This window comes from Oratosquilla oratoria, chromosome 6 (assembly GCF_046742065.1).
Source record: "Oratosquilla oratoria isolate Oo_2021 chromosome 6, ASM4674206v1, whole genome shotgun sequence".
NCBI classification, from domain to species: domain Eukaryota; kingdom Metazoa; phylum Arthropoda; class Malacostraca; order Stomatopoda; family Squillidae; genus Oratosquilla; species Oratosquilla oratoria.
Genome location: NC_134782.1, coordinates 57,688,728 through 57,713,550, shown reverse-complemented (window position 1 = coordinate 57,713,550; position 24,823 = coordinate 57,688,728). Strand labels below are relative to the sequence as shown.

Sequence of the window (24,823 nt, the reverse complement as noted above, 5' to 3'; positions counted from 1 at the left end):
AACAGCCATCATTATCCTTCAGGAGTTTCTTACAAACTTATCTACTTGTCCAAATTATACAAATACTGCAGAATATGCTATCAAATCTCCCTAAATCACATTCTGGTTCTCATCTCCTTTGCCTCACTTTACTGCCAAACTGCTATTCTTCCCATCTTGCACCTCATTTCTTCCTCCACATCCTTATTTTCCTGGTCAATTTAATTGCAACTAAGTTTTGAATACTACACTATTTCCTTTCAAAGAACCTTTCTAAATTAACTCCCTCATACCATACACATCTTTAAATCTTGAACTCCCACCCTACCACAGTTCACTATCATCACTCCAGTATTTACACCACAATCCCATACCCACAACTTTCTGTAGTCCCACTACAACCTTTGATTTCCTGCACAATACCATCAATGAAGACAAGTCCTAATAAATAAATAAAAATATAAAACTTGTTTGAATTATCTCCTTACGTATATGGTGCACCTCCCTGTAATTCCAGACCAACTCCACTGCAATATTTTGGTTCCTAACATTAATTTTTTTTTCAAAAGCAATTTGCTTTGAAAATTTTATTCAATGAATTCTTTATTGCTGTGCTTTGTTACTACATTGTTAAAAAAAAAAAAAGTCATTATGAAGACATTAAATGGAAACATGGTAAGGTTGCACATGGTAATAGCACAATGAAATTGGCAGTCCATTAAAACACAGATCACGAGTCCAAGCCCAATTACTTCAACATCACCACCTGTAGGAGTTGGCAATGAACATTTCTCTGACGTCTCTGTGGGACGCATTGTACTTCTGTCAAACTTCTCCACTCCTTCTCTAAGTTTCAAATGTCTACGTTCACTCTCTATATCTGTGGGAACCAAGGTAACAAGTAACTTCATTACCACACAAATCAACTCTTCACACATGACCAACTTATGTGTCAACACAGTTAACCTCAACCTCTTCAATACAACAACCCCTACATGTGTGTCAAGGGGCGTGAGTACACATTTTGTTTATTATCATTACTTAGAGTGAACGAGAACAAATAATACAACAGTGACTTTATATTTTATAACAAAGTCATGTGATACACCATTAGGCATCTGAAGTTATGTGCAAGAATTTGACTGGTATTGAAGAGGTTTTGACAAGAATATTCACCAATTTAAAAATAGATATGGATGTTTGACATTACTTGAAACAAATCTACAAGTCCATCTCTTCTATATGAGTGTTGCCAAAGATAGAAGAACTGGTTATCAGTGTCTAAATACAAATCTATTAAGTATGAAATAGATCTCCCAACCTTCATTACATTATGCAGATGTTTGTAAAATTAATAGAAGAGAAACTAATGTACATCTGCTCAAAATCTGGCCAGCTGTCATATCACTTTCTATATACATGTACAGAGGTTTACTTTAAGAATATCAAGTGGACATATCAGAAAACCCTAAAACAATTGTTACCTTTTAAAATGCATACCTTAACTCTAAAACAAGCTTAAGGTTACCCAAGTTTAATTATCGAGGTTTGTAGTAGAGAAAAATATGCTACATTCTCTACAGAAACAATTTGTTAACATTATGTATGTATATTTACAGAGCCATTATAAAGACGGCTGATGCACATGCATTATACACATTTTGGACAGCTATAAACAACTGCACACGATCAAATGCCTCACTCCAGTCCGGCAAGTTAAGGTTATAAAATTCTGCAGTAAACGAGAGAAAATAGCATTCCATTTCAGACTTCAAAATTAACTACAGCACTCACATCAACATATAATTTAATTGGAAAAACTTGCATTCCAAATTACTCCATTATGACTAGTTAGTTAAACAGCATTAACCAAACACACGAGTACATTTTTAATTGCCAGGAGGTAAAAGTAAAGAAAATATGCACAGTAGAATATTGTCACCTTACTTCTTATGCCAAGTCAACAACACAACACCTGTGGCTTGTGGAATGCCAACAGTGTTTTGTTGGGTCTCAATTGCAGGTACAGCAAATGGAGATACTTGTGAAGTCTTAGTAACAAAAAGCTGAAGATTCTATAAAATGCACAATTCTACAGAAGCTCTTTACCAAGATGGGTGTTAAATTGAACCCTAATCGAACTAGAACCCAGTTTTCTGCTACAATGTAGCTTAGAGCACTGTCACCATCACTGCACATACAAACCACACCAAGCTACTAATGTTTGTGGCCAATACCAATGTTCTGTGTACATTTGTAAATATTTACAAGCACGAAAATCTTCCACCAGCTAAAGCCCAGACAGTGATAAAGTGTGTTAAGATATGTTACAGGGTGGTCTAGCAGATTTGTAACGTGCTATACCTTCTTTGGCTGGAAGCGCCACTTTTTCTTGCGTTTCAGTGTGACGCATGTTGGTCTTGTCAAACCCTTGTACACCCTGGAAAATGCTCTGGTGCGTCTTCTCTGTCTGAATATCTGAATGAGGTAAGTATATAAATCAAATATTGCTTCACTTATGTCACTGTAAAGCAAACAAGTCAATGATGCACTCCAGGGATACATTTATCACAAAAAATTAACAATAGTAACTGTTAGTTGACAACTAAAGCTTGCAACAAATATTGTAGTTACAGCCACAAATTGCAGGCATGCTATTTCAGTCAAGTAAATCAAGCAGTCAGTGAATACATGATTACTACGTAGCAATAAGGTTATAATAAAGCAATGGAAGAGTAATTTTGCTTAATTATAATCCAGAAATGGGTATTTTCAGGTTGTACAAGGCTAAAGATATTCCTTGCACCTCAATTTGATTTACCTGCTACCTCTTCCAATGGAGCTTAATTTTTTTTTTTTTAATAAATTTGGACGGAACTTCAATTCTTGCGACATTGTTATACGGTTATGGTTATATAAACCAGTTTAGGCTTAATTATATTGCCTGTTATATTAAAGAATTAATTAGCCAGAATGGTTTTAAATTTTAGTCAAAAGATTGTTAAATTTGTAATACTGATTCTGTTGGCTATCTTTATACCTTCCTTTGCAGGTAGGGCTACTTTTTCTTGAGTTTCTGCATGTCTCATTGTGGATTTGTCAAAACCAGTTACACCCTTGATAAGGTTCTGGTGTGTCCTTTCCGTTTCTATATCTGCATCAAGGACAAGGAAGAAAACACACAAGATGGGAAAAGATCACTGCTGGCACCAAACAACTCATGAATAAGCAGTTGCATGATTGCTGTAAAATGTGTAAGAGGTTGATCAAAGTAATGCTTCACATGGTACTTGTACAAAATTTCATCGAGTGTGTCAATCAGGTAAGTGGACATTTAGTGAAAACCTCTTCCCTTTACCGTGTCCTACAATGTGTAGAGTTTGTAACACGAGTCAAGTTCAAATCTATCATCCGCGAGCTATCATGACAAAGGAGTAATCAAGAGTCAATTGATCCACATACAGTGAACAATGCAATGGTAATAATTAAATCTAAAAGTACAGGAGAAAAAAAAAAAAAAAAAAAAAAAAAAAAAGGCAAGCAAGGCAGAATGCAAAACTACAACACACCTTCCTGATTAGGCAAAACAACTTTTTCTTGTGTCTGGGCATGCTTCAGATTGGCAGCGTTGAAGCCTTCTACTGCCTTGAGGTGCTGCAGTTCCTGCTTCTCCTTCTCCACGTCTGAAAGGACCACAGGCATGCAGTTGCTTTACAGGGCTACAAGAGCGCCTCAGATGGGGCATTCTTGAGTAAGAGTGGAATGTAAAATGCAAGGATCAGTACGGAGGGAACAGGGGAGTGCTTGGTAAAGGTTGGCTTAATGGGAACAGGAGTAACGACTACAAGGTAGGGGAAGGCACAATGAGGAGGAACAGTGGCTGGAGCATTGAGGGAATTATATGAACAGCCTCAAGAGGCATAGACTGGAGGGGGGGGGGGGTAGGTGTGAGGGATGCAAGAACATACTGGGATGGGAGGCATAGTACTGTACATGTGTACGGGGTGGTTCAGGCCACCAAGAACAGTGTCAGTGGGCTTGGGAGGGAGAAGTAATAGAAAACTGGTTGGAGGTGAAGTGAAGGTACTGGAAACAGGCTGGGGAGGGTGGTGGTGGTGAAGACGTGTGTGTGTGTGTATCTAAGATGGGGTGATGGGATCGAGAAGAAACAGTGTGCGTGTGTGTGTGTGTGGGGGGGGGGTAGAAGGGGAGTACCGTAGGGGTGGGGGGAAGAAGGTACCAAGGTGGGATATGCCACTGGAAGGAAAGGATTGGGTAACGAGGAAATAGAGGGTAATGGTGAAAGGAAAGGTTTGGGTGTGTGGTGGGGACATAGGACAGGTTGACTACACAGTAAGCCAAGGGAAACCTGACAGAGGGTCACTTTGGGGTGGCTCAAACAAGATGTACACTCGCGTAAACTATTTCAACCACAGATTAACCATGCCATGGGCAGAATATTGCATAGATCAAGTACTTGTGAAACTTTTATTTGCAAACTTAAAACTGGAGGTTCATTATCATTGTCTTTACTATTATTTTACGCGAGTGTACGACAAATGCAAATGTGCTTGGAATACCCACACCACAAGCTTCCACCTGTGCAACCGCACTGCCCCCCAAGCGTGGGTTGGCTGACCCTCGCAACACATATAGCGAACATGTAACATCTACATCGTGGCTAAGCAAAGTGGTGGCTAAATAAAAAAGTATAAAAACAGCATCCAAATAAAAACATAAAAAACACAGGAAGCGAAGCCATATTAAAAATGCTATGGCTCCAGCCATACCTAAGTGTGAAAAAATTGTACAAGTGGTGTGGCAAAATTTATGGCACCATGTCAAAAAACACGGGCTACAAAAATATAAGTAACGTTAAGGACTGTTGTAGATTGAAGTTATTGGAGGGGGCAGGATTTTGGAATGGTTGGACATCCTCTGGCACAAGTAGATATTAGTGAATTCCACAAAATAATTATTCACACATTTCTAGAATGATTACTCGTTTGTCAAATTGTATTTGTTCAACGTTCATATTAAAGATTTAATAATGCACAGACTAAATTTGTACCATCTATCCCCTGCTGATGCCCTAGGGAGTTTTCAAATGTTAAACACGACAAAGCGAACAAAATTGTGTACAAATCCTCTTATTGGGTGGAGGTAACATAGCATCACATTTCCCGAGTTTCTTTCAATTTGTCAGGTATTTGACAAGATGCCCTAGTGGGCAAGGGTACATTCAGAACTATTCACATGCCACATTTATTATACAAAATATAGAACCTCCTCGTGCTCATCTTCTGAAGAGTATAAAGAAGTGCACACACAAAGCAAAGACTGTTACGTGGACGACTTGAGCGAAAACCAGTGGATCTGGTGAGCAAACGCATTGGTGACAGGCCTACAGCACACGTAGACCAGACTCCAATCACCTTACCTTCCGATGTGGGAAGGACAATCCTTTCCGAGGTTGAAGTGCGTTTGAGTTTGTTGCAGGGGAAACCTTCGATGTTGTGCAGAAGTTCCTCGTGCTGCTTCTCCGCGGCCAATTCTGAGGTCATGCAAGGAAAGGGGCTTCGTCATGCACACATTACCATGCAACCAGGCCACGCATGCGCACTGGGTGAAGAGTGGGGTGTATGGGCACTGTCTGCCCCTTAATACAAATCCTGTGCCAATTTACTGCTAGAAATTTGCTAGAAATTGACCAGTGCAGTTTGTTGAAAATAAGAGTTACTGTAAGGTGCGCGATGTGGAAATGGACCAGGAAGAGCTAAAAAGTAACGAGATCCTACTATATGCTTCAAAACTTGTTGAACCCTACCTTCCATAACTTTCAGCATAGCTGCCAGATTCAGGTTCTTCATAATTTGTTACAGATAACCATAAATTATCAAACTTGAGAAGACTGGCAATTACAAATCACTGAAGTAATGGAGAGGAGAGTTTCACTAGGGATGAATGGTGTATTCGTATGCGCCAGGAACCAATGCTTGGACGAAAATGCGAGACACTAAACCATATCACGTCAGTTATAGACCGGGGGGAAATGCGTCCGTTGTAGGTGTCTTCGAAACTCAAAATTTCCGTTCAAGCATATGGCTGGAAAACATACATGTGGATGGGCTAACGCATGTGTATACTGTACAAACGTGCACTTTTAAAAAGTTTTGTGTACATGTGCATGCAGGCATGTACATGTGCTCTCTCTCTCGTGTGTGTATGATTCACAAAGGTCTTGGACGTGTTGTTGCACTCGTGAACGACAGCTATTCCACTCCCGGAAGAGCTCAGAGCTCGTATATGACCGATCTATGGGTAATGTTGTGACCCTCACACACACACACCCTCCCCTCGCCAACGAGAATTGGAGTAACGACCCGCAGTGCATTGGTACTGAATATTTTTCAGCCCTGGACGGGATTCGAACCCGGACCGCCGTAGTGGCGGTCGGGAACTCTAACCACTGTGTTAGCGCGAGAGAGAGAGTTTGTGGACTCTTGATCAGCAGACATTATCCCCTGAACGAAAACCGATTAATCTGTCCTTTGGGTAATGCCCCCCCCCCATCCCCGATGAAGGGGGGGGGGGGCAGTAGCAGTTTAGTATTAGTGAAAATTAAAGCCGTGAGCGAGTACCTAAGTGTGCGTTTGCGTGTGATTTACCACGGTCTTTAATCACGTGTTATACTCGTAATAGACAGCCATTACCCTCCTGGATGAGAACTGGAGTGCCGGCTCGTATTTTTTCAGCCCTGGATGAACTAATTTGGATTGCTGACAACTACACGGTCAAACCTGTGTGTGCGTGTGCGCGCAAACGCGCATTTACTGTGTGCTCGTGCAGTGTTGCCGCAAATCCGGGTGAGCATATCCGGAATGGACTACATGGCAACTTTAGGATTGCCAGATAGCAAAATTCATCCTCCGTTTATTATGATTGGGTAAACCTTAGCCAATAGAATGTCGATAATAAGGGCTTGCCTGGGAGTGACTTTGTCTTTTGTAATACATCTGTCCTCACAATTCTCTTCTAACCAGTGTCACAGTATTTCTTGAACAAAATAACCCAGTGTCTCACGAACACTCTTTGATTAAACACAGAAAAGAAACACTAATAATGTCTCATACAGTTTTCTTAGCCATAGAGTAGATCATAATAGAAAACGACATTTCAAATGGATAACTTATTTGTTTTAGTGGCATATGTTTCTCTCTTCAATAATGATTTTGAGAAAAAACCATAGCGCTTGTCAAAGTTACGTAGTGAACAGTACGTATAAGCCTGTAATGTAACAGCCTTAAACATTCCTCTTCGTCGAGATGTAGCTTTGATATATATTTTTAACTCTATTATCAGACTATCTGTTCTTAGGAATTAGGCAACAGCATATGCATGCATGCTTTCCCCTTGCCTTGCCCTGCAATCGTCACTTATGAGCATATAAACAGTTAGAAGTCGGTATAAATCAGTTTGTGCTCACAGACTTAGATATTATATCTTATTATCTTCATTTTCTTCATCACTTTTCTCTCTAACGTAATGAAAAATGATAATAATATTGTCTGGCACTGTATGGTTAAACTTAAGCGTGATTTTCATCACTGCCGTCGTTACTTATGAACAAATCCTCGCTTTCCACATATGTATTAGATTCTTCATTTCCTTCATCATGTTCTGAATCATTTTCATCACTTACTTCGCTGTCATCGTCACTGTTGTGTACATCATCACTTTCTGTGTCATCAGATTCATCAAAGAATGTAGTGAGTTCCTTTGGAAAGCTCGAGTTCGCATAAAATCTGGCCCGAAAGTGGTCTTCCTGTGCGAGTGGCTCAAGCATTACACCTCTGTAAACTTTACTGACAACATAAATAAACACAAAATGCAATGGTAATGGTGTGGATATATTAAAAATACACGTATATATTCTCTTTATATTTATTCAAGCTTTACTTTTTTAGAAATTGACGAGAAACTAATTTATCCGGAATTTCCGATTCAAAAGAGCATCGCCGGATATTTGACGTAATCACGTCCGACTGGTGTTCCCGCCATGCAGCTAGCAGACGAATTCCGGATTTGCGGCAACACTGTGCTCGTGTGATCTCGTATGCATGCGCGTGTGCTTGTGTCCTGGCCCAGGTTTTGAAGCATGGAAACCGCTAGCTAATTAGCGTAAGTGAGAAAAGGAAGATAAAGCGCTAAATAGTTGGCCCAGGAAGGAGCTAAAGCACCCTAACTCACCTGTGTGATATAGTTTTAATTGGAGCTGATGTCGTCGAATCTTTATAAATTTAATATATGTACTTAAAATATGGCTAAATGCCAACACATGCACGGGTAAATATCTTAATTTGTGCCCTCTGATATATATATCACGTGAAAACCACTGGAGTAAAAAAAAAAGACTGGAGACGGGCAATCTATATATTTCGATTGCAAACTGCAATCCTCTTCAGTAGATCGAAATATATAGATTCCACGTCTCTAGTCTTTTTTACTCCAACAGTAGTTTTCACGTGATTGACAAATGAGTGATTACATCTTTCACCTGTATTATATATATATATATATATATATATATATATATATATATATATATATATATATATATATATATATATTGCATGGTAGAGAACGAATCGAGCTTCCCATCAATGCCGCACGTGACCCCCTTGCACTGGCCGCACACCCATACAAGACTGGAGATGCTTGGATACAAAGCAAGTCACACTGCATTTACGGGGTTCCCGAACTTGTCACAATGACCAACTATTTCCCCTGAATGCAACTTTCCTAAAGCCCAAACTTTACAAGAAAATAATTATTTCAGGTAACCACGGCCGCGGGCTCCAACGGAAACGACGACTCCGAAACCAGTCGCAAATAACTGTCATATTCCCTCTAGGCACAAGGTCTATTATTACTTATGCGGTGTCGTGTGGTTTCGTGGCCCGCGTTTTCGTTCAAGCGTCTGGACCTTCACGAGCATTCGTATCTTTCCAGCATGTATCCCAACTAGTGTGAGACGTCTACCATAGATTATGGCGGGCATAAAATTACGACGAAGAAAAAGGAAGTTATTAGAGTTCAATTCAATCTCACTTCGGTGCTTAAGCATGCTTATGTGCAGTAGAAGTCACTTTCAAGCATTACGCATTCTTGAGCATTTGCATACCAACAAATTAGCATTCGTCACACTTCAAGGCACTTCTCTTAAATGTTGACAGTTTTAGAATTTACTCATCTTGGGCACTTCGTGATCAAAGTCCCTACAATTTCTAAGTGGAAACCATGTGCATATCTTCCAAACTCTGGTAAATTTTCGATCAACGGGTTCACAACTCCAAGAAAGCAGACTGGGGTGCGGTATCAGTCGCTAGCTGGCAATGCATCACAGCACAAACTAGTCCGGACGTTATACAACAATCTCTTAGTCACAACCTTACCTTGTACATACCCTGTCACTGACCAAACACTGCAAATAAATACCCCACATAAAGAAACAACTGCAACTTAGATACGTCCATTAGGACTTCCACGGAAGACTTGTGGTTCAGCGCGCTGACGAGATCAAGAGATCCTACCTTCCTTGGTGGGGAGCGCAGTCTTTTCGGCTGTTGTAGCCCTCTTCAGCTTCTCCGGCGTGAAGCCCTCCAACTGATTCTTGAGAGCATCGTCAACCTTGGGAAGTTTCTTGAGGTCCGCGCTCATGGTGGTGGTGGTGGTGAATATATTGGGAGACTACGGAAAGTCTGCAATGAATGAAGAAGAAAAAAATTGTTACATATTTATAGTATTCACCTTCTGATAATACTAGTTTTCCAGGAATCAATGCATGGGAGTAATACTTTGTTGCAAAACGGCGGCACTTTCTTAACCACTTTTTCGTGAATCATGTTTTTCTCCTTGATATTAACGTATTTTATGCAACTAAGACCTGTACTTCCACCGGACATCAATATCATCCTAGATAACCCCCCTCCACCACAACGCTCTTGAGGGGGTAATGGCAGACAGAAACTAGTCATTTCCCCTGCAAGTGAAGCTTAAATCCTAATTAAAACATAAGTAGAAACATACGTTTCCTGAAGAATTTTTGTTTAAAAAAATCAAACCTTACCTAGCTTACCTAATAAGTGTGGAAAAAAGGGTAAAAATATACAAATTTTGGTGCGTGCGGGCGAGGCGAAAACTGACGAATTCCTACAATTTGGTATACAAAGTCCGACAGTCGCTGGTATTCGCGTTCGATTAGTATGGTATTTTGTAAATCAGCCAATACTTGTCAGTACCTACCAAATTTTACCTAAAAGTTGTCAACGACAGTGTCAATTTACTCGATACTACTTTAGTTTACATGGCTCACAACAGTTTCTCTTCCTAACAAGACGACATACTGCTAACCTTTAGTGCCCCTATATTCAACTTTAAATCTCTCCAATACAGGAGTTAGAACTGTGTGCGTGTGTGTGTGTGGGGGGGGGGGGCAAATGTCAATTAGCATCCCTCAATTCGTGGGTAGACACCAGACCCAAAATGGTTACATTCCCAAAAAAGTTTTCGTCCTGATAAATGACCAGGTAGATAAAAACTGACGAACAGAAGTACCCCAAGTATATACAAAATATGTTGAAATTGTTAAATATAATGTAGACATTATTACAAAATTAACGTTGTCCAGTACCAATTTCTAAAGATAACAATGGTTGACATTCTCATGTCAAACTATTAAAGAGAGAGCACTTTACAGTGTTAATCTATTGTCCTCCACAATTTTGGACGAAACACCTGCAGTTAATGGGCGATTTATATAGCCCGACACAAAATCACATGAGGCTACATGATGCTAAAGATTTCTGAAACGACAAGTTACAAGCACTACCTTCGACAACGCTAGCTAACACACCACTAACTTGCTTTGGCGCGAATGTGGAGGCGTGTGCGCATGTGCAGTACAGAATAGAATGACATTGGGAGTTTCTGGACCCTAGTAGGTTTTAGCAGGATATGTAAATATGGACAGCAGACAATTAAATAGATATTTATCGAAAGCGGTGATTCTGGCAACACAAGGATATATATAATCGGACATTTACGTTACTCTTTCAATGAATTACTTGTACTTGCCAACGGGTCATTTGTGCGGACAGGTGCCCTAGACCTAAATTCTAGACAAAAGCGATAGTGAAGTAGTCAATGGAAGCAACAATGGATTTTGATGACTGGCTTATCCCAGTACAGCTACTTTTCCCCCCGTACGTTTCCAAAGCAAGGCAGAGTAGGTAGGGTTGGACCTCTTCGCCAAAACATTCGCCAAATGTCATTACTTCCGGTTACAGCAAAGTCGTAACGTTTGTGTAAAGGATGCCAAAGCGATGGCATAATCTTGCCACCTGTATGCCTTTCCTATGTTGTTGTGGTTGCTGTTATGAACTGTAAGTGTTTTTATTATTTCCCCTACGAGTACATTTCTCTTCCATGTACAAGACTTATGAACGACCCGTTACCTCATATTGGGATGACATAAGGCGCCTAGAGGCAAGTAACAAAATTTCTTCCCTTGCAGATTCCTAACCCCCCCCCCCGATTCGCATCGTTTCTCAATGCACATCGAGACATCAAATATTTTTTCTTGTCCATACATTCCACCTGTCATGGTGATTTTTTCGAGAATACATGTATGTCATTTGGCTAGTTTAGGGAGGCTGATAAAGAACCCGCTGTATGTATGTATGTATGTATATATATATATATATATATATATATATATATATATATATATGTGTGTGTGTGTGTGTGTGTGTGATATCAAGACATCGTTATAACCACGATATAAAAACAATGTTGCGAATTGCTTATTATCAAGGTACGCCGAGACAAACACAATGCAGTGCATAGTTGAGGTGAATATCTGATATACTACGATATGTATGTGTATCAACGCACACGTATGCATGCACACAAAAATGAAAAAATATCACCCACACCTTAATATATCCTGCTGTGTGAACAAGCGACATGTATAATATATATATCATATATATATATATACACACACACAATGTATATACATTTCCTCTATACCATCGTCATGTACTGCCACCTGCTGCATTACTTTTCCCATTGTGTTCCTTTGTATTCTATCGACAATGAAGCTAATTGTACAACAGACGGATCATTGGTATGGTGCAACAGGAAGCTTGCGTTGCGCACACAAGGAGAGAGAGAAGGGAAGGAGAATAGAGAAAGAGAGAGAGGGAGGAAGGTGTTGTGGCTGCAACAACTAATTGAGATAAAGTTGCATCTGCTATATCGTCACGCTGCGGCAGCGATTTAAAAGAAAAAGAAAAACACGTATCTGGCAAAAGCTCCAGCTGATCTTGTTGCCATACACTGCTATATACGAGAATTTCCAATACACTTGGTGAAACAAAGTATAGGCGTGCCAAATAATGGAGAGTGCATATTTCATAACGGTACACACAAAACTAATTAAATAATAAAGACAACATTTTGCACTATCCCGTGCTCCCTGGACATCGAACAGTCTTTTGAGGTGGAAGTCTAGGATACGAGTAACTGTGATCGATTTCAAGAGTACAACTGACAGTTTGCTTTGTGCAACATGCATCGTGCCCCTGCGGAAGGGTTGGCAATCCTGCACGTGAACCAAATACACAAGGGTGTAAGCCTGATTCCCTCATAGGATACACTGTTTCTTATCTGGGAGTTAAATGCTTCTATCGATTCTTTCATGCAATCTCCCTTCCTGTTCTTCAGTCTAATGTAAAAAATTCACCTATAGTAAATATCATAACACACGGAAAGAGATAAATCAGTAAATTGTTCTTGTTACGAACTGCAGTGCACACAAGCTAACATGTACTTGCGTGAGTATGACAGCGATTTGCTTGGAATACATACATAATATATATATATATATATATATATATATGTAAATCCCGAAAGACAGGGAGGAAGGAGGAGGGATGAAGAGTTACACTTTCTTTACCCAAACAATCCCGTCAATACACATATACCTCCGCATCCCTGTATCATACAAACATTCCACACATCAAACTACCAAGACAAACACAAATGCGTACTCATTAAGAATATCACAACGGACACATTCAGCCAGAGGATTATTTTTTTCTGTTAAGATTCGCATGATGAAAACGAGGTCAGCACACACACGGCAGGATTTGTGATCCTACAAACTTTTGAAAAGGTCGAAATGACAGCGGAGGAAAACTGAAGGGAGAATGACGGGGGTGCGGAACTATTGCCAAGGAAGGCAACGGGAAGAGAAAGCGAATGAAGGCTCTGATTTTTTAATCTATTTGGCAATAACCGGCGTTTCTACCCTCGGGGACAAATTCATGTTAAAGTAGTCGTAGTGCTAAAGAAGATTTGGGGGGGTAAGGAGGACGAAAGAAACTTTTAAGTATGGTCATCAAAACTTCTGGGTTCATTTCGCGAACGAGTTAGGGTTCATTAAGTACAACTGTGATACCCACGTAATTTACAAACGTCAATTGTGCAAATAACTTGCTCTCACTCCTTCACCGCATGGCGAGAAAAATAAGTTCCTGCGTGGGTCGTGGATAATCACAACACAATTTAGAATTTGTTGCAAGTTTCTCGGATGTTTTCCCAAGGGTGAATATTTTTTTACCAGTCTCGGATAACGACTTGGGTATCGAGGACGAGTTAAAAAGAGAGAGAGAGAGAGAGAGATTGACAAGAAATAATGGTCTCAAACTGTCACGAAATAAATTTAATTTGAAAGTGGGTAGAAACAACTTCGTCAACCGTGTAGTTAATGAATGAAATAAACTTCCTACAATGTAGTTCAGTTCGAAGCTTAAAGATTCGTTTAAACACCTAAGCAAGATGCTGTAATGTCTGCCATTTATCTTATATTAGTTGTTTATTTGTTATTATTTGCCTGTTTATCATTATTTGATTATTTTTCATTTATTTGTCAATTTATTATTATTTACTATTAACCTGTTTGTTTATTATTTAACTATACCTATGCATTTATCTTATTATTATTTATATTATTATAATTTTTATTCATTTACTTATTATTTTTTCGCATCCGACCTAGTTATGGGCCAAATTGTCTGTCGGCATGCTCCTCCTTTGTAATTCTTAGGGAGAGAGAGAGAGAGAGAGAGAGAGAGAGAGAGAGAGCAATCCAATCTCTGCCTGACCCTTCCTTGGTGAAGACATTCCAATGCACTTACGTATCGAGGGCCCAACATTGGCAGTATAGATAAGATAACCTTAACGTGAACTGATTATCGTGAAGTGATCGATAGGGTCAGTATGTTTGCGTGATGTGCAGTTAATCAATGAGGAAGAACGGGAACGAGGTACATCGTGGGTGAAGCTCTACAGAGATATGACCGCGTTGAAGACAAGCTTTGCATAACGGACGGTAAGCGAAAATCAAATATAATAAATCTTACTACTTTCACATTCCAGGGGGTGCATTGTAAGCACCGGCAATATACCATTAAAGAAGACATCAGGTTTAAACCATGGTTACAGGGTAAAAGTGCGACTATAATAAATGTATGGCCATGCAGACACTGAAGCGTGTGAGACACGAGTCCAGGCCGACTTTCCTGTGCTCGATCCGTTGCGTCCGCGGCTCAGATCGCTTTGTGACGTCATGTCGAGTAATTCATTAGCTCTCTTGGGGATGTGGACGAGTCTCGCACAGGAGTGGGGGTGTGACGTAGCAAGAAAGAACGTCTTAAGGCATATGGGAGTCTGTTGGTCCATATTTGTATTCTGTGGAGCGATAGTGGTGCCTATCAGAGTAAGGAGAGGGTCTTAGTGAACACGTACTTCGAGTCTGCGGAGCTTACTGTGTTTACGTCTCTGCGCTACCACTGGTCAACCTTTGTTTTAGGTTTGCTTACGTTATTTAGCAGCACTACCGTTTTCAAATTACTCCGTTTTGTGTGTGTGCGCGAAGATGTGATTTTCATTTAATCAAATGGGATATTTTTGAGTGAACTAATCATCGATAAGCAATGGTGTTGCTGAAACGACTATGCAACGAATCGCTTTAGACATGTTGATTAGTTTGAACCCATTGATCAATCGGTACGTACACAGCCCTAATATATCAACATCAGTAGACCGAAGCTTTACGAAAGATATTCCCCCAGGCATCAATGGGGTTGATTTAGATGATTTATTGAGGAAAATATTGTGAAGTAGGGAGACTATTGCCAAGGTTTGTGGCATGCACGCTTATGACACGGCTCGCGGCGCCAGGACGTCGTCCCCCCCACCCCACCTCACTTCCCCTTCCACCCAGTTGACGGATGACTGTCTTTGGGTATGCAGTAGACATAGAGATCGTGCTGACGCCGTGTGGGTTGCGTTTAGCGGTTCGGACACACGCACACACACAACCACATGAATTTGAAGCTTGGTATGACAACTGGAGAATAAGAGATATGACCCCACGAATATTGATCTTTTCCTGTGTAATGCAATGCATGAACACGCAAACACAGAGACTAAAAGCGCTAGGTTTACCTACTTTGAAATATCTAAGAGAGGCAAAATTATTCCAGTATTCAGGTCAATGGGGTTGACTACACTGATCTCTTGGTTTGGGAAAGGAGGGCTCTACGAATTCATGTGGCCAAATTAAGAAAGACTACATCATCAAAGGATGTAAAGAAATACACTTTTCCATATAGATGCATAAATGCTTGGAATGGCCTAAAAGGGGATGCAAATCTAAATATATTTTGAAATTAAGGATATAAGTTGGAGAGTAAAAGAAGGGACCCAAGGCGCGTTGTTCTTTTCCTGTTTAATACAACTAGGTAAATATATACACTACACTCACTCTTAACTATATTTTGTTCTCGTCTTCCGTCGGGAACTCCACTGTTCCTCCCGTCTTCTCCCAATACCCCTGCCAACTCCTTCCTCGCGTATTACTGCCTGCCCACCCCATGTCCAAGAGCCGTTCCCTACACGCCTAACACCTTACGTCATCTCTATATGCGCACGAGAGGTACTAGACATGTAACATGAACGAGTATGTTACGGGGATTAATAAAACTTTTATTTTTTTCTTTAATTCAGTTCAAGCCAAAACTTATTTTGAACAATGCCAAGGATGTCTTTATCTAATTATCAAACTAAGCTAAAATTCATATGTGTGTGTGTGTGTGTGTGTGTGTGAGAGAGAGAGAGAGAGAGAGAGAGAGAGAGAGAGAGAGAGAGAGAGAGCGCACAACAAAATGTCCCCATTGGTGCGCTCGAAGATCCTGGGTGAACCATCGACAAGGCAAGCATCACGATGCAGGACAGCGGGATGTCAGCCAGCAGTTCCCTCTTGCAACACACTTCGAGTGTTTACAGATCCCTCCACAAATCCCCCTCCCCTCCTCTGCACACTCTCCCTAACAACCTCGAACCCTCACCCTTGGAACACAGACAGCACAGGGATGAGAAGATGAAGAAATAGCAAATAAAACCTTAAGAATTTGAGTTTACGTTTCAGATGTTGTTCGAGGTGATTTGAAGAGTGGCTGAGACAGGGTGGTGACTGAGCTTTGAAGGTTTTGTCAGAGATGAAAGCTACGTGTGAATGTGGGTAGGCTGAGTCAATACACCAGTGAAAAACAAACGAACGGACACACACACGGATACCGCTTCCTTACTAACAGATATTTGCTGGTCTTCAGGCCTAGTACCGGTGTCGGCAGAAGCTGTCTCAATATGATCACAAGATCAGGATAGTGATTAGAGGTACTCTATGCCAATGTGTCGCTCCAGTGTTGTTCACAAGGTGATTTGAAGCTTAGCCTGATGGCTGAGTCCATCCACCCGAGAGGAAGAAAAAGAAGAGGAGGAAGAAGGAAGAGTTGGAGGTTTCTGCCACTCTAGCCCACATCTTCCGGAACCAACCTTTAAGCCTTTCCCCAAAACCTCGAAGACCTTAACGACCCATCTCCTCAACTTCGGGTCCATCCTGTACAAAGCTGCCTGAGGCAGCGAGGAAACAAAAGTTGCTGTGGGTGTGGGGGAGGGGGGATGCAACCTTTGTGGAGCTGCCTTGTGATAGCCTTTGTGTCGAGAATGTAGACACCCAACTACTCTTTCTCAGAGACGCTCAAGGATGGGCGGACATTCCGACGTAAAATGTGGGGCAGGGTAAGAACGAAGATGGTAGAAGATGGAGGAAACCAGATGTGATTCACTATGGTCTTGGATCACTTGTTGGGCTCGTAATCGGCAGTTATTACTCTCCTGGATGAGAGCTCAGAGCTTGTGTGTGGCTCGATCTACGGGTAATGTTGTGACCCTGAACACACACACACACTTAACTTTTTGCCCACCGGAGTTAAGCGATGCTATATATATATATATATATATATATATATATATATATATATATATATATATACACACACTTTTCAGCCCTGGTCGGGACTCGAACTAGGATCGCTGAATAAGCCGTCAAGAACGGTACCACCGCACCGTCGATCCGGTGTGTGTATATAAAATCGAGCCACGTCAGTATCTCAAACCTCCGGTAACCTAATGACCTCTGACAGCAAGCTTTCGCAGTCGCACCTACCCTCCCTCCCTACCTTTGTACCTTCCCTTCCTTCCCACCACCTCCTTCGACATACAGTCTTGACAGCCATCCGTCTGTTGTCACCGCTTACGTCGCATTTGCATGGACGAAGGGAGGCGCGAGCGACGATTCTCAAGGAACTGACATTCGATGTCGTTGTATCTATCTTACGCACTTAAGAAGGCGAAATGCGCCCCTTTCCTGAAAACTGTGTAAATTAATTTAATAATAAAACACACACACACAAAGTTTCTTCTCCCTTATAAGTGGGGGTGGGTGACCGAGCTAGAGGACACACCTACATTATACACAAACAAAACCCGTTCTATCGCCCCTCCCATTCACCACCTCCTCGTGGAGGATGACAGATCGACCTGACTCCCGGCACACTGTTTAGGTCAAAAGCAATGCGGCGATGCACAGTTCTACCACAGCGAGCCGCCCTGACAGTCGGAGCTAAATAGTTGCGCTACATAGAGACCGGGGGGTGGGGTGGGGGTGTTGAGAGGTTTTGGACGACATAAATATGCGACAGACAGCACCTAGTAACAGGAATGTAACAGGTTGTAACGCCACGAGGGAAAACACAAAGGAACTAACGGACATTATTGATTATCTGCTGCGAACTTTGTGCGCGCGCATGTGCGGACTTGAAGTTTGTCTGTGTCCACGCGCGTGCGAGCGTTAATCTATCTCGAGACAATCTCTTAACATCCCAATCTTCTCTTTTTTAAATAAAACATTAATCTGATCAAAAATCAATATACATGTAAGTATATTTCACTATCTGGCTATATGGTGCTTCAACTGTAACCCAGCGTCCGTGTTTGTGCGCTTATCGTTGCTCGCGCGACGCAAAACATTGTAACAAAACAAAAACAATGACGTTCAAAATATCTATGTTAATTAATTTGATCTATTTGTTTATTCCGAGTAGGCATGGCCTCTCCGACTCCACCGCATTTAGAGGCCATTGACGCCCTAACTAATGATTCACCATGTTCTTAGATCACGTGTTTGGCAGTCATTACCTTCCTAGATGAGAGCTCAGCTCGTGCAGTAGTCTGTGGGTGACCTTACACAAATACTATACACACAGTCATTTGCTCAAGTGGACGGAAACGGCTTACAGTATTAGTGGAAGCTTTCTGTAGCGTGCCAGCCCGGGATTCTAACAAATAAAACATAAATACGTGTGTTTACCAACTTTAATATGCAAGACCTATGCTCGTGGAAACCCGTTGTTGTGTATCCATCCCTGATAAATGCTTAGTCTGGAATCATGGTGCTTTCAATACCACCCACGTATGCACACTATCACATCAATAGGTGTAACTGATTATCGTTGCAACACCTTGCACTGACTCAGTTCTTTTGTCTGCATCCCGCGAATGTTTTCCTGCAGCAACGGCACGGCACGGGAGTGATTCATGATCGATGACTGGACTGCGTGATGCAGGCTTGTTTTCTTGAGTCATTCCTGTTTATTGAAGTCATCTCTAACCAAGGTACATCTACTCTCGTTCACAATTTAGCCGATTCCACTTTTCGCTCTTTTTCTGTAAATTTTGGAATTTTAGTTCCTACCTAAAAGTGGGGCGACTTTTCTTTGAATAAGCTCTACATGCAAACTCGAATTGTCATTTTAGATCATGCTAAATGCAGAAAACGGGGAAGAAATTGTTAAGAAGTTAAAGTATACGCTTATCTTGCTGTTTTTTCTTCGTGAAAGACAGTTCGAATTTTTCAGAGAGAGAGAGAGAGAGAGAGAGAGAGAGAGAGAGAGAGAGAGAGAGAGGGGGGGGGCGACAGTTACCAGTCGAATGACAAGGCTGACGACCACAAGTGCGAATACGGTGAACCGTTTTATGGCAACAATAGTTCCTCACCCGATGACACAGTCAGCGCCGTTTTAACCTCAAGTTTGTCTGGCCACCGAACAATAGGGTGATGGTGGTTTGGTATTTCAAGTGACGTGGTGTCAGAGGATACTATAGTCCCTTTCCCCTCTTCTTATTGGTCCTGCAGGGACGCCATGTTAACTACGTTCCATACGTACGTTTCTCCATGGTCTTGGATCACGTGCTGGACTCGTGATTGATGAACATATCCCTCCTGTGTAATAGCTCATGTATTGTCCTATTTATGCGTAATGTGACATTACACACATATCCTTGCCCAAGAGAGACGGGTGTACTTACCTAATTGTAGTATACAGGAAAGCAACGCTCGTTAGGTCCCGTCTATTTTTTTTAAATCATATCTAACCTCAAATTGTGTGTGTGTGTGAGAGAGAGAGAGAGTTTATGTATTTAAATCTTCTCACATACACTTGCATTACCACGCGACGCGCCAGTGTCTGAATGCGCAGCAAGCGCGTTTGACAACCCGAAACACGGCCTCTCTACGCCGTGCAGGATCTGAGAAATAACTCCAATGCCAAACTGACGCGCACCCGCTCCTGCCTACCAACTCTCAGACTTCATTCCATCTAGAGGAATATATATGTAATCCTAAGTACATGTGGAATTCTAGCTCCCACCTAAAGAACGGTTCCAAATACTCTCATGCTATTTACCATCCAAATGTTTTATTCAGATGAAGCGACCAAGGGTAGTTGTGGTTGGAGGGATCGATCAAACCTTCGCCTTCCTCTGCCCCCCCCCCCACAAGTGGAAGACCATATCAATTTGGGTAAATTGAAAAATTATGTAACACTCCCCAACCGTCCCCTGCAACAGATCTTTACACTTCCATAGCAACGCGACATTCGGTTAACCTTTTCAGGGTTCGAGTCCCGGTTGAATAAAATCGTCTGGTGTTACAAAAAACTTATCAATGCAACAATTCTCTAATAAATGGCTGTCCTCAGTACAATTACTCATTCTCTCTACTCTCTCACACACAAACTAGGATATGCAATTACACTTCGCTGTCACACTGTGGACGGCACCCTATCATCTCGAATAGGAAAGGGGTGGGAAGTAGGATCTTCTGGGAGAACCCAGGAGGTCCCAGATGTCCTCTACTGCCACATGGGAAGCATGACCTTTCTTCGACCAGACATGCCAGGGAACGTCCGGTTGGATACACGGGATGGTTTGGTGTCAAGTGCGGTAGAGGGAATGTTTTTAATTGTTGCTATTACCTATGAATACTTTCTTCTGCCTTCGTATGACTATCACACTGGGCTTACACAGGCTGCCGACACTTGCGCGTTCACTTGGATAAAACTATTTCATAAGAACATAAGAATGAAGGAGACTGCAAGAGACAATAAGGCCTACACTAGGCAGCTCCGTGGTATTTCGGTTGCAATGTTTTGTTTTTCAAATACCAAATTATATTTCCGTCATATATATAGCAAAGCTGAATGCTGAATTAAGAAATTGCACTTATACGAATGTTAGATATACTGTTGAAATATCCTTAGAGTCTAGATTTCTGTAAGCACAGTCATGTTCTAGTTATTCAAATGGAGGTTAGAGGAAGGGTGTGAGAGGAAAAATAGCTCAGTGTGATAACCCTCATCACCTCCCCTGATCAGTGCATCGCAACCTACCCGACCACCCGGAGACAAAACATCTTAGGTACCTACTCCTAAAGAAAAAAAAAATCTCACTACCATCTCATCGGTGAGATCGCGTCAGTGTTTTCTTGGAAGTTTGAGTCTGATCTTCGGTTGCTATCCGGGAGAGGAGCCAACAACGCCCCCCCCCCTCCCAAACTCCGACCTCACCCAACACCTTCAATGCGGGTGACCTAAACACGGTAACAACTTTACTAAGCAGTGTTCTTCCGGTTGACCGCAAGTACGTAGCTAGTTTTCTAGACATCTGCAAGAGCCTTCATTGTCACTATTCAGGTAAAATTCGGAAGTTTCCCAATATTCTGAAAATGTGTCTCCTGCATACTAGATATTGTAATCTTGGGTAATATTTTCGAGTATGTGTGTGTAATATATATATATATATATATATATATATATATATATATATATATATATATATACATATATATATAAACACATATATATATACTTTTCCGTTTAATGGTGAAGTACTTTGTATTCGGTTCTTCACCTCACTGACGCTCCTGCCTCTACCCAATAAAGACACCCATAAAACCTGTAAAGGGCGCCTTACCCAGACCTTATCTTGTGGCACGGCTGTATTTTTAAAAGATTTCGCCATTCTAGGCGAACGCCTCCTACCACCATAAAGAAGAAACACACCTGCTTCCTATTCAAATTTATCTCGCTTACCTGTAAAACATATAGGCAACTTTCATAAATATATAGCCAATAAAGTTATCTACTCTATGGATGGAAAGTGTTCGCTAAGGCTGGCGAAAGATTTTATACGTTCAGCTTTTAACCCCTACAATCCTCATTAACGCGAATGCCCTCAAGTATAGAAACATTAATTATTGTCGGAAATACAAATGTAAGTACACGCACACGACTCCTGTCATATCACCTTGTCTTTTATATGCTTAATATATACGGATGGTCATGTATTTATACAAGAAATATTTGAAATCAAACGAGAGGAGAAAGCGAGAGATAAAGAGCGAAAGAGAGAGTCTGCCATTGCCCACGTCAGTAAGACCGTTCGTCAGAATTGTTAGTGTCGCAAGCAATTACAAGGTAACTTGCCAAGCGACTGCTTGGGCGTGAGTATATTCTAGTGCATATCCACACATATGCACCTCAAAACAAAGAGCGAGCCACGTGAAGTGATTGATTTCAGCGACAACAATCAAGACTTCTGTAAACTGCTATATTCTGTGAATATCATTAACTTTATACAAACTTGAAGTAGTATCACAAACATGAAAGCAAAATGAACGTCGGACGGGCGCCTCTGCCACATGTACGTCAACACACAACGACATATAATCTATCATCGTGCATAAGCACTCCTCTCCCAAATAAACACAGCAAACGCATGCTCAAGCACGTGTGGTTTATTAGCAAGTTTACCCAGCCCAAGACTTACGGTCAAAAGTATACATTGTAAACAATGAAGTTACTGGTGACATCTGATTCCAGGCAGATTCATTAAATAGAATCGAATGTTCCGTTTGAAGAAATATTCACAAAATGATGGTTTGTAATTGAAAAAAGACTATCGAAAGACAGCCGCTTCTGTACCTGTGCGACGGGTACAGAAGCACAGGAATGGAAGAAGCAAACCTGATTATACAAATATAAACAGACGATGCCCTCCTCTGCACGCACACCGGCGTGGTAGAGACAGATTTGAAGTCAAACGCTAAGAACAATGAAACAAATAATATATAAATGAATAAATAATTAAATAAAATTACCAGGTCTATATATATCTATATATACACACACACACACATATGTGTGTGTGTGTGTGTGTATACACACACACACACGTGAACGAATAACTGAATAAATAAATAAGATGCAACGCCCACGTGCCCCTCTTCCCCTCCTCCACCCCCTACCATCCTTGAACCGCTCGGGCACTGACCCCCAACTCCTCCCCTCCTCCGTGCCAATGGAGTGGAAGGTGAAGGGCATGCAGTGGATAGCTGGCGCCAGTCAATGGGTTTGGAACTCTTCTCCAATGTTTTTCCATGCCAATATAACATTTATTCATTCAGATGGAGAATACCAAAAAACACGCACACTCCTCTCACACTTGACTTGGAATTAACATGTTCTTTTCTTCAGAAGCGGTCCTCTTAGTGTATTTTTATAGGACGGATGCACACACCGGCTTCTGTCAACAAGACTGCTTGCTCTGTTTACTAGCCGACTGCTTCTGCATTACTGAACTAACTACGCGTGCACCACATGCTACTGAGAGAAATCACAAAATCCACAATCCACTTGAAATCCAGTTGTGACATGCACTTGTCATCAATGCGCGCGCGCGTGTGTGTGTGTGTGAGAGAGATATGCATATATTCATGACACAGTCACCAACCGCAAGTGAGTGTACTTCGCCTGTATCAGAGTCCTGAAGTATCAAGTGCGTGCATAAGGGTCACCCTCTCAGCGGAAACATGTTTGTGATACGATATCCCTGGCTTGACATGAAGTGGATCTGTACTCTCTCGCTGTCATGCTTATTCTACGTCTCAATCTGTCAGCTTTGTGGACCCCGCCTAAATAAGATCACAATCCCCAAAAACGTTGCAACAGAAGGTCCACTCCTGTGCATAATCACATTTGCTAGATACAGTCGTCCAATACACCAGTGTCATAACGACTGATTTTTCATTCACGTTGCTGAACTAGACTGCTCACGATGCAAACATCCGTCTAAGGAACAGCAAAGAGGGTAATGTCGCCAGTCACGAACAGTGGCGACGTCTGTGAGGCAGCGGATGACGACGCCGGAATATCGGTTTCAGTCGACCCTGGCAGGGTCTTGTGTGCGTGCGTCTTGCATTTTACATTCGACAATAATGGAGATTATTTCAATACCTAGGCATACAATATGGCTGTATCTGAATTATCTACTAAAATCACGTTTCCATCCACTTCATTAAGCATCAATCTCGCATTTAATTCAAGTTATGTTGGTAGTTCAACCTCATATATATACATATTCATGTCTTAGAGAAAGTGAAAACAATAAAAACCATATACATCAATAAAGAGTTTCACATGACGTTAGAAAGGATCTCAACTGGGATGTGGGACGAGGGACCATTACTCTAGGATGACGTCACACTCCCCCCTTCCATGCCGCCCTTTCTTCACCACCCGTATACATCTATCTTTTCACAACCCCACCCCACTTCCTTTTCATATACTATTTCCCACTCAAGTCATTGATCTCTTATTTATTATCATCTCATGTATACCATGGGTTTAAATAGAAAACATGTTATTGTATGATCGGACGTAAAATTATAAAACGTAAATAAAATTAAAATGTTTCGTTCTAAATGAGCTCCCAAGTGTCCACAATTTATTTGTTTATCTATACCAGCAGTAATCACCTAAACAGTACTGGCTGATTGATCCACAGTACATTTAAGTTTCAACAGATATCCATATCAATTAGTCCATAATTCGATATATCTTTAAAGTACTTATTTCTGACCATTGTTGTTTTGCTCTTGTTTTTAACAATACCAATGCCACAAATTTCCGGATATCTAATTAGATATCCTGAAAATTCGTTATTTTCTTGATATTTCATTTCAGTCCAGGGTGCA

The 24,823-nt window shown here is 41.2% G+C and overlaps 1 protein-coding gene across 15 annotated transcripts in view; it reads right to left on the bottom strand.

Moving 5' to 3' along the window:
• Positions 1-24,823, bottom strand: part of cib (thymosin beta cib) — a 51,629-nt gene that overhangs the window by 11,315 nt on the left and 15,491 nt on the right. For 6 of the 15 annotated variants that reach the window (XM_076186981.1, XM_076186988.1, XM_076186989.1 and 3 more), the window contains exons 2-7: positions 9,573-9,740; positions 5,420-5,533; positions 3,549-3,662; positions 3,020-3,133; positions 2,344-2,457; positions 746-859 (exon numbers count right to left, since the gene is read on the bottom strand). In XM_076186981.1, the coding sequence (XP_076043096.1) occupies positions 746-859; positions 2,344-2,457; positions 3,020-3,133; positions 3,549-3,662; positions 5,420-5,533; positions 9,573-9,699 (697 nt within the window). In that variant the 5' untranslated portion in view covers positions 9,700-9,740. Of the gene's footprint in view, positions 1-745; positions 860-2,343; positions 2,458-3,019; positions 3,134-3,548; positions 3,663-5,419; positions 5,534-9,572; positions 9,741-10,870; positions 10,895-24,823 lie in introns of those variants that run through there. The other 9 variants (XM_076186986.1, XM_076186992.1, XM_076186982.1 and 6 more) reach the window with 8 other exon arrangements.